Source organism: Lepus europaeus, chromosome 2 (genome assembly GCF_033115175.1).
Source record: "Lepus europaeus isolate LE1 chromosome 2, mLepTim1.pri, whole genome shotgun sequence".
Classification (NCBI taxonomy): domain Eukaryota; kingdom Metazoa; phylum Chordata; class Mammalia; order Lagomorpha; family Leporidae; genus Lepus; species Lepus europaeus.
In genome coordinates, this window is record NC_084828.1 from 66,882,200 (window position 1) to 66,893,151 (window position 10,952).

The 10,952-nt window shown below is 40.7% G+C and overlaps 1 protein-coding gene across 1 annotated transcript; it reads right to left on the minus strand.

The window, feature by feature from the left end:
• Positions 1-2,382: 2,382 nt before the first annotated feature.
• LOC133751075 (uncharacterized) lies at positions 2,383-3,174 on the minus strand. Its single transcript, XM_062180959.1, has 2 exons — positions 2,911-3,174; positions 2,383-2,697 (listed from the first exon to the last, which is right to left on the minus strand). Exons 1-2 carry the CDS (start codon positions 3,172-3,174, stop codon positions 2,383-2,385), a joined length of 579 nt encoding a protein of 192 aa, XP_062036943.1.
• Between the last annotated feature and the right edge of the window lie 7,778 nt (positions 3,175-10,952).

Here is a 10,952-nt window from a genome sequence, read left to right on the forward strand (position 1 = left end):
AGGCTAATAGTTAATTAGGATTCCTATCTAATAGTGACGTGGAAAATCACTGGAAATTTTATCTCATTGACCTGCTTCATCTTAGCAATGAATATAGAAATGCTGTTTCTAGTTCTTTGAGTTCTCATGAACCAAAAGAAAAAAAAAAGGATCTAAACGTATTAAATATGATCATCTCTATAAACTTTTGAAGTATTTCTTTTTCCATCACATTTAAAATAATTGCTTATCTACTTTGCAAGAAAATAAATTAAAAATTACTTTTAAGTCTTATATCTCAGTAGTAGTAGGTTGTTTTATTTGTTTTTAATTTGAAACAGCTATTGTTTTTCTAAATTGATTTTGCTTTCTTCCTTCCTTTTTAATTTTTTTCAAGGCTCCACTCAGGCCCATTGCTTGCTACTCATCTGGCTGGTAGGTGGTTCTTTTCTCTCATTTCCCCCTTTTCTGGGCCTTACCACTTTTCCCAGGGAGCTGCTGGGATGGGAGCCTCTAAATATGTTTTTTTCCAAAAACAACTTTATTAAATCATAAATAATATTTAATAACTCAAACAATAAAGACAGCAACACAAAATTTGAAAATTGAAAATATATATACTTTCTCATTTACAAATCCATCACTGGAGACATGAACATGCCTTAAGTTAAGGGGTCAAGATGAATGAACAGAAAATTTCAAAACAAAGTGCTTATAGAGATCTTGCCTTATGTGAAATCAGTATTTTAAATTTTAAGCAAGCAACTTTTACATGAAAATAAGGGTTATAGATGGAGTTGAATATAAATACAGCTAATTAGGCTCCAACAAATACATTTTCTATAATAGACCAACTCATTCTAAGATTATTATAATGAAAATAATAACAATAAAGTATTAATAGTAACACTAATATCTGCCTTCCTTTGAGCTTTTAATAATAGGATCCATGTCTCAGGACTTTGTGTACATTATGCCTTGCCTAGGAGTACATTTTTATATTAAATACAGAAAATATATATACAATTTTAAATTTGAGCCCATTTATAATGGTTGACTAGATCAGCTAAAACTTCATACTCTGAAATGAAAAATCAACCATTTTTTTTAGACAAATAGAAATATCAAAGCATGGCTGATTTTAAAAGGCTGTTCCTTGTTACTTCCAGCACCATCTATGACATTTTGCAAAATTCTCAATTCAAATATGAGTTTCTCACCAAACTTCAAGACTTCTCCAAGGATGCTTTTCACCTATGACTTCCTAGACAAGCTTAAGGATCTTGGCCATGAAGCTGGCAACTCATTCTATCCCCTTCCCGACTACATTCTTCCAAGAGTAAAAAGCCCTATTTCCAGTCAAGAAAAGAACAGAGTCAACTTATTGGTCTCTTCTGCAATGTTAGTGTAGCAATCATCAGGGTCAGTGCTAAGGATGAAAAAATATAAAGTTTACTACTTCCCTCTTATGCAGGCACTTTGAATTTTTATTTACACATTTTTATTCTTTTATGAACTGAAAAGCTGGTAAAAATAGGAAATACCGACAGATAATTTGAGCTATAGAGAAACTACTAAACCCTTTCTGAACATACTCCATCAAAGGAAGGTTATATTATTAATTTAAACTCTTATTTTGTATCCTGGAAACAGGACTAACCTAGCATACCAGAACAAGGGGGAAATAAAATGGTCTTAAACTTTCTTAAAGTATTTATCTTATTTAGGATCCTCAGAAGAACTCAGGGGTCTTTGAGGGTCTGACTAGAGAATGACAAGGAAGGATCATTACCTGGCCTGTGTCTAAATCAGATGGCAAGAGACAGGCTCACTTCAGAAAGAACAGAAGGTATGTTATGAACAAGCCGCAAAAGGGAAGCCAAATAAGTGATTGGAGACAGAGGAGGTGATAGTTGTATACTGACTAGAACAGTGGCAACCATCATGCCCTGAAGGTAATTTAAGTCAAACAGAAATGTCAGAAATTGAACAAAGCACTAGAGATGAAAAACGCAAAATAGATCTTTTGCCAAAGATCAAAGCAAGTAAGAGGAGATGAGGAGTTTCTACCTGGTTGTTGATATCTGGAAACACTTCTGAAAATAATGAATTGTATGGCTGCCAGGGAAAGCTAAGTCAAATGACGGAAATACACATGAGTTTTGGAAGCCACTGCTCCAGAGTGAATCCCATTTTAGCCTAATGAGAAAGCAATAGGAAGCAGTCCCACCAACGGAAGCAGATTAAAAGTCTTAAGGTTACTTTGACTTTGTTTTCCTGCAGCCTTGACCTCAACATAAAATCACTCCTCCATCTCTTCGACAGACAGGAACACAACCAACAGAAAGGTGTACAGAGAAGACTACAAACACAAGGGAAAGCTGCTGAATCAATTTCAACTTGCTACAGGCTCTGGTGAGACTGCACTTTGTTTCTGCCCAGACCCTTCAGCAGGCGTGATCTTGGAACCTTAGCATCACCTCCTGCCTTAGCTTGGTCGCTGTCCTTTCTTCTGGAAAGCTTCCCCTTCCTAGACTTTGAGGAGTCTGGGCAGAGACAGCTTAGGAAGCGGCCAAAGCAGAGTGGTGGTGATGCCAAGGATGTTGCTGCAGGAGAGGGCGCAGGTTCCTGAGCCACTGAGATCTCACACGGCTGGATCTGACATTCTTGATCCATCAACACACAGGAACCTTCATCCTGCTGACTCCGTAATCTGTCCTGCAAGTAGAAAACATTAATGAGAAGCTCTCAAAGCTAATACTACATACAAAAATGGTGTGACCAAGATTTTTGGTGGATCTAAAAAAATCTCAGTTCATCTCTGAAGATCCTCATCCCCAAACCCTCCCACTCCACGTAAGGAGTTATCATTACTTATCCTGTAGAAGACTGACAAGCCCAGGATTCTCCCCTCCCATGCGTCACTCTTGCCTTACTGGGAAGATCAGCATCATCTTCCCGTGTACTGAATATGGCTGGCTCTTTATCTGTAACCTCGTCCTCTTCACTTTGTGGAGGTGCTAACGGTGTTGGAAGAATACGGGGGCACTGGGCCTCCATCTGCACATTCCTCTTGCTCTTTCTCATTCTCTTCTTCCTTACAACCCTTCTACGATGCCCATGCTTCTTTGGAAGTGGATCTAGCCTTCTCCTCTGGCATGGAGAGGGGGCGGGATCTTGTGAAACCTCAGCCATATGACTCTCAGATGTTCCTCTAATAGCTCTGAGGATGAATCCAAACCTCTTTTCAGAGGGTCATTTTCCACAGGTGGACTTTATTCTCTGTATCTTGAATATTTAGTGATACGTTCAAGTCATAAATGATGTGTTTTGGGATGGAGATGGGAGATTCCAGACCTCTGTCACAGAGGAGATCTTTTGGGGCCACTTTGCTGGGGTTCTCAGGTTGTTCTTGGCCTAGGGGATATCAGTTTCCTAAAAGGGGAGAGAAAATCATTGAAGTAATTGGTCTACAAATAAATGAGTTCTTCCTAGTCACACATAAATGTTAGTTCACTAAGACTGCCAAATCCAGTATAAATTCCTGAGCAACAATGTCTAACAAATCTTCAGAACAATATTTCCAAAGGAATAGAATAAATTTTAAAAGATTAACAAGAGACGGGCATTTGTCATAGCAGTTAGAGAGCTGCTTGGTGTACCTGCATCCCAAACTGGAATGCCTGGGTTCCAGCCGTGACTGCTCCTGATTCCAGCTTTCTGCTAATGCATATCCTAGGAGGCAGCAGGTGATGGCTCAAGGACTTGGGTCCTTCACACACACACAGGAAACCCAGATTAAGTTCCTGGCTCCTGGTTTCCACCTGGCCCAGCCCTGGATGCTGGGGGCATTTGAGAAGTAGACCAGTAGATAGAAGACTGTTTCTCTCTCTCTCTCTCTCTCTCATTTATGTGTGTATGCATATATAAACATATATATACAAACATATAATACACATACATATACATACATCTTTATTTGCATTTCAAATAAATAAATATTTTTAAAAGATAAAGGTAAGCAAGTTCTCTATATGTACCAGAATCATCTGCAATGCTTACTAAAATGCAAATTTATGGACTTTATCCCAGATCTAAAATTAGAATCTCTAGGAATCTGTATTTTCCCTAGTATCAGTGATTTTAATGCACTCTAAAATTTGGAACTATCACTTTAGAGACACAATGAATCCAGTATTCTACAGGGGCTTAGTAATGACTATTTTTTTTCTTAAGATTTATTTATTGGGGCAGGCACTGTGGCGTAGCAGGTAAAGCCACTGCCTGCAGTGCCAGTATCCTATACGGGCTCTGGTTTGATTCCCAGCTGCTCCACTTCCTATCTAGCTCTCTGCTATGGCCTGGGAAAGCAGTAGAAAATGGCCAAGTCCTTGGACCCCTGCACTCACATGGGAGACCCGGAAGAAGCTCTTGGCTCCTGGCTTCAGATCGGCAAAACTCCAGCCGTTGTGGCCAATTGAGGAGCAAACCAGCGGATGGAAGACCTCTCTTTCTTTCTCTGCCTCTCCTTCTTTCTCGGTATAATTCTGACTTTCAAATAAATAAATAAATCTTTAAAAATTATTTATTTAATTGAAAGAGTTACAGAGAGGCAGAGAGAGAGAGAGAGAGGTCTTCCATCCCCAAATGGCCACAATGACTGGAGCTGGACTGATCCAAAGCCAGGAGCCGGAGCTTCTTCTAAGTCTTCCATGTGGATGCAGGGTCCCCAGCATTTGAGCCATCTTCTACTGCTTTCCCAAGCCATAGCAGAGAGCTGGATCAGAAGTGGAACAGCCAGGACTCAAACCAGCAACCATATGGGATGCTGGCACTGCAGGTGGCGGCTTTACCCGCTACACCACAGAGCCAGCCATGATGACCATTCTTAAAAAATAAAATAAAATCCTAGTTTTCCTTATGGGTCTTCCCTAATCATATCAGCCCATAATAACTTTTTAATCATTATCACTTAATTTGACATACAATACCTTATTACCTTCAACTATAATTTAACTTCTAAATATTGTGACTGTGTCTTCTAAGCAGATTATAAGCTGATAAAGGGCAGGAATGCCATTAGACAAATTAGATTCTATAGTACCTCGCTAGTATTGAGTGCTTAAAAAAATTGAACAAATAAGTGGAAATAAAAACCAGGTTATGTTCTAGTGTACAATGGCCAATATGACATGAGGCTGTTCTGCAGGAAAAGTTCTAGAGGAACAAAGTGCAAGGAGGATGCAACCCCTGGGACAACCTGGCCCAACTCTCATGTTACAGATGCAGAAGATGAGGTTCAAGTCAAGCTCAGCAAAGTTTTTCTGCAAAGCAACAGATAGTACATTTTAAGCTCTTTGAGGGATGTGGTCCCCTCACAACTATTCATCTCTACTTTATAACAAGAAAGCATTGACAGCAGCAGGTGTGCGCCCTAACAGTTAAGATGCCAGTATCCCATATCAGAGTGGCTTAATTTGGTGTCCGGCTCCAGCGCTTGACTTCTGTTTCCTACTAACACAGACTTTGAGAGGCAGCAGTAATAGCTCAAGTAATTAGGCTCCTTGCTCCAGTGTGGGAGATCTGGATTGAGCTCCCGGCTCCTGGCTTCAGCCCAGCTGAATCTCAGTCATTGTAGGCATCTGGAGAGTGTACTAGTAGATATGAAATCAATCTCCCTTCCCCCCTTCCTCCCTCCCTCCTTTTTCTTTTCCTTTCTATACTAACATGGAAATTTTTATAATTAGGTTTAATCTCACACTCTCAGAAAAGCTCAGTAAAATTTTTGAGTGGGAAAAAATGTCTATATAATAAAAGAGAGAATGTAGGTTCAAGTCAGTGTGGTCCCTCCAGCTAAAGTATTCTAGAGGCAGCACCTACAACAACATCAACCACTGAATATCCAAAAGAGATTGGGACAGGGTTGAAAAGAAGTCAACATGACAGACTCAAGTCTCTAAAACAACCTTGTTTCTCCCCACGTTGGCAATTACTCTGAGCCAGGCCTGCATTATCCTTCAGTTTCACCTTCCCAAGGTTCTGCTTCTGAGTCTGGCCTCTATTTTCTCTAACCTGTCCTCCGTAAAGGAGCAAGAATGATTTCTCCAGAACAGACCTAACTGTGTCACTCCTCGGTTCCCTATTCTCCCAGCAAGATCACACATAGGTCCACTGTGGTCTGGTTCCATGCCACCTGTCCAGTTTCAGCTCTACCACCCACACTCAGGTATCTTAAGATGTGGCAAAAACAGCCTGGTTGCCATTTCCTAAAAGCACCAAACTCCTTTTATCTGCAACGTGTCCCTTCCCCTCCTCGTTATCTGGCCCAGCTATAATATCACTTCTAAGAAGCCTTGGCGGGCTTCCTCATGCAGGAAAACACAGGTTTTGATTGTCACGTAATATTCTCTTTGTACAATAATCATCCCCCTTAATTGTAATAAGCTGTTTAGGTATCTTTCTCCTCACTGTGCTCAGAGCTCCCTGAGGGCAGGAACTATTGCTCATTACTTGATCCCTAGCATCAAGTCAATGGAAAGAATTCAGTCTTCAAAATGAAGTCTTTATAGGCAGCCTAGAGCTTCAGGGTTCTAGAAGTCAACACCCTCTCCCTTTATTTGGGCCTCTCTCTGAATGAATGAACATACTGGAGTTTGAAAGACAAAGTTGAGCAGCTCTGGTTGGGAACTCTGAGTGAATAGTCCAGCTACTAATCAACCACTCAGACAAGAGCTGCCTATCAGTTGGTATACACCACTCAGCTCGATCCTATCCTAGCGCCCTTCTCCCACTCGCTTCTCCAGTAGAATCACAACAGGGAATGATACCTAAGAAGGCTCTACAGTCATTCAGACCTCTGCTCCCAGCAGGCTTCCTTCCTTCCTGCTCTACCACACTGCCCTGTCTTCCTAATGGACTCTCAGGTCCCCTTGATCATCCCTACCTCCCTGCCCTTTTTCATGTAAAGCCTTCCCAAAATCTCAATCATCCCTGAATTGCAAGTTTTAACCTCGAATCAGCTAACTTACCCCCATAGGGCACACACTCAACCTCACATTTTGACTGTCCCTTTTGGTGCCACTACTCCATGGAACCTCATCTGCAGAGACTAGAAAGGCCCACATGCAAGAACGCTGCTCAACACAACTGGACCTTCTGCCTGACAAGAGGCAAAAGAGGTTTGCAGCACATGACCCTCACTGAATTTGGAACACATGATTCCCCTAGGTATCACCCATCAGGAACAACTAGGTATACAATACTCTTACACACGAATTTACAAGTCACAATCTGAGCCTGTTATTCTTCCGAACCCATTGCACTGCCATCTTCCGATTTTCTCCCCATTTTCATATATTACTTTCAGCAAAGCCAAGATAATTAAAGTCCTTGGATGCATTTGTTGCCTAAGCAGATTCAAACCCAACCTGGAAGCTCTAAAATAACAAACTCTTGAACATTGAATTTTAGATTGATTTTGAATTAGAAACTAGAAAAAAATTCACTCTTCCTTGTCAACAGTAAGGGACTATCTTATTTTAAAAATGAGAAAGAAATGATTGGCATGAATGAACTAATTTTGCTTCTCAGTGACTCCTTAGAGAATTAAATAACTGAAGCATCAAACAACAATTTCCTTTGAAGATGACCTTTCACATTAAGTGAAAGCTGAAAAGCTAATCTCACTCAAAGGGAAAAAATGAATAATCTGTAACAGCAACTACTTACTCCTGAGTATACAGAAAAATACAGGCTAAAATATGACAGTGAAAAGCACAGAACACTACATTACAAATTAAGTGAACTTTCCATTTGCAGTGTAAAATTGAGAACCTAATGTATATGAATCAAGCACTGGAATAGGAGTCCTTTGATATGGTTACTAAAAAACTTAATCTGGCCGGCCCCACGGCTCACTTGGCTAATCCTCCGCCTGCAGCACTGGTACCCGAGTTCTCGTCCCGGTTGGGGCGCAGGAGTCTGTCCTGGTTGCTCCTCTTCCAGTCCAGCTCTCTGTGTGGCCCAGGAAAGCAGTGGAGGATGGCCCAAGTACTTGGGCCCTGCAACCGCATGGGAGACCAGGAGGAAGTACTTGGATCCTGGCTTCGGATCGGCACAGCGCACTGGCCGTGGCGGCCATTTGGGAGGTGAACCAACGGAAGGAAAACCTTTCTCTCTGTCTCTCTCTCACTGTCTAACTCTGCCTGTCAAAAAAAAAAAAAAAAAAAAAAACTTAATCAGAACACCATAACTTAAATCAGTTATTTCCTCATCTTAGCAAGCATCTTTTAAAAAAAAATGTATTTATTATTTATTTGAAAGGCACAGTTATACACAGAGAGAGAGTCAGAGACAGAGAGAGGTCTTTCATCCACTAGTTCACTCCCCAAATGGCTGCAACAGCCAGGGCTGAACCGACCAAAGCCAGGAGCCAGGGGCCTCTTCCAGGTCTCCCACATGTGTGCAGGGGTCCACATACTTGAGTCATCTTCTGCTGCTTTCCCAGGGGCATTAGCAGGGGGCTGGGTCAGAAGTGGAGCAGCCACAGTTTGAACCAGCGCCCATAAGGGATAATAGCCCTTCAGGAGGCAGCTTTACCTACTATACCACCGCGCCAGCCCAAGCAGATATCTTAATCAAAGATATGCCTCATCCCTGTAGTTCTGAGTCAATATTTTGCAATTCAAAAAGAATTTGCATTTCTTACAAGTTGCTGGTTAATACTGTTGGTCTGGATATGGCTCTTTGAGAAACACATTAGATAATCTCAGTTGAAAGACAAGACACACTGAGAAAAGGTATAAAGGGGGCTTCCTACTTACTTACTATAACCAAATGTAAGATATACGAACACTGAAATGATTATCAGCTGGGTTGCAGCCTCTAGCCATGCTGTCCACTGACATGTGGGCTTTTAGGAGGATATGGTCAGAGGGGAATATGCTTGATATGTGGATACCTCTGACACGGAGTTCATTTTTTTTCTCCACGGGACCCACAGCATCCCAAAAACTCCCCTTCCAGTTTCAACCTCAGACTAGTCACAAGCTTCAGAATGTGAACTGTCAAAGAAGATCCCTAAGTATTAAAAGGCAGGGAACAGGGCCAGCACGGTGGCGCAGTGGGCTAACCCTCTGCCTGCAGAGCCAGAATCCGATGTGGATGCCAGTTCAAGTCTCGGCTGCCCCTCTTCCAATCCAGCTCTCTGCTATGGCCTGGGAAAGCAGTAGAAGATGGCCCAAGTGCTTGGGCCCCTGCGCCCACGTGGGAGACCCAGAAGAAGCTCCTGGATCCTGGCTCTTGGCTTCAGATCAGCTCAGCTCTAGCCACTGAGGCCATTTGGGGAGTGAACCAGCGGATAGAAGACCTTTCTCTCTGTCTCTCTCCTCCCTGTCTGTAACTCTACCTCTCAAATAAAATAAAAATCTTAAAAAAAAAAGACAAGGAACACACATAAAAAGTTGTCAGAGTTCTACTTTTCTAAATAAAATACTTGAGAATTATGTCTTTATTAAGTTCCTGCTCTTTTCTAAAATTTCATTATCTCATTTTAAAACTTTACTCCTCTGGGCGAAAAATCAATGCAGAAGACATGTGTTATCTTTGATTTAGCCTAACAAAACAGTAACAAATAACACACTCAGTGGGTGGCTAAACCAGATAATATTTTTCTCTAAATGTTCTGTTGTAATCCAATTAAAATGTTATTGGCCAGCCACCATAAAGTATACATATCACCAAAGTTTTATACGATTTCATTTTTGGTCTTAAAATAGCCTATTTTACTTGGTGTCTTTATTCACTAACCTAAATACTTCAAGTAGAGTTTCTTCCAAATATAATTTAGGATAACCATTTGTATTTGTGCTATTTAAAAGTCTCTGTTGGCTCACATCATTGTAGTGTTTAAAATTCCCATTAAAGAGGAGAAAATACTAATCAGAAAGAGAGAATATTATAAAAACTGTAGTAATATGACCTCCACAACACCACTATTTCTTAGAGGCTCCAGGGAACCATAACACCCTGGCTCCTCCACACCTTCCTTCAATCAGCAGAGCCCACAGAAAAGGAGTACTGTCACTCAAAGCAAGCTGAAACTATTTGGAATCACTTAATCATTTGGTCATACTTAATACTGCCAGGATTCCTAGCCAAAGAATCCATGATCATAGTCTCTCCTCATGCCTTCTCTAACAACAGCCTTGAATCATTCCAGAAAACTTTAGCACTTTTTTTAAACCATAAATTGCACATAACTCTTTCAAATTCTCAGTCTATAATTTCTCATAAAATTCTTTGAGATCCTCTAGAGAAGATAAATAGCAAGAATTATTGGATTTTAAATTGTGACCCCTCAATGTTATATGCACTGGATCATAACTATATGGCTTCGGTTCCCTCATAAAACTAAACCACAAAGCCATTCTTTTCATTTCAAGCTTAACAGCACACAGGCCCACGGGTGAAGCAATATAAACACTCTTAAGTAATTTCTCAAAAAGAAATCACTTCTGCAAAAACAGACTTACAACCTAGTGGTGTATAATCTCTCCTCAGAACCTGTGAAGTTTGTAGTTCTCAGGCCACCCAAGAAGAATGGTGAGAATATTGTTCATGGGTTAAAGTAAGATGAGCCTAAAAAGTATCTTAGACTAACTACGGAATTGGGCTTACTCCCAGCACCACCACTAAGTTACCTAAACAAGTCAACAAGTCAGGTGTCGGGGTGGAGGGAAGAAGAGAGCTCAGATTTACGGAATATTTTTTCAGAATTCAAGTCAAGTCTTAGTGTAATGAAAATCACTAATTCATGGTACACTTTCATCAGTGGTCCACACACAGCCCTTTTTTAAATGTATCGCCTTAAATGTATATTTTGAACAAATATACTCTTAAAGTTTATACCTGAGAAAATGCAAAACAATCACCAAAAATAGTTCATATGAATGTACACAGAGGTACTATTTACA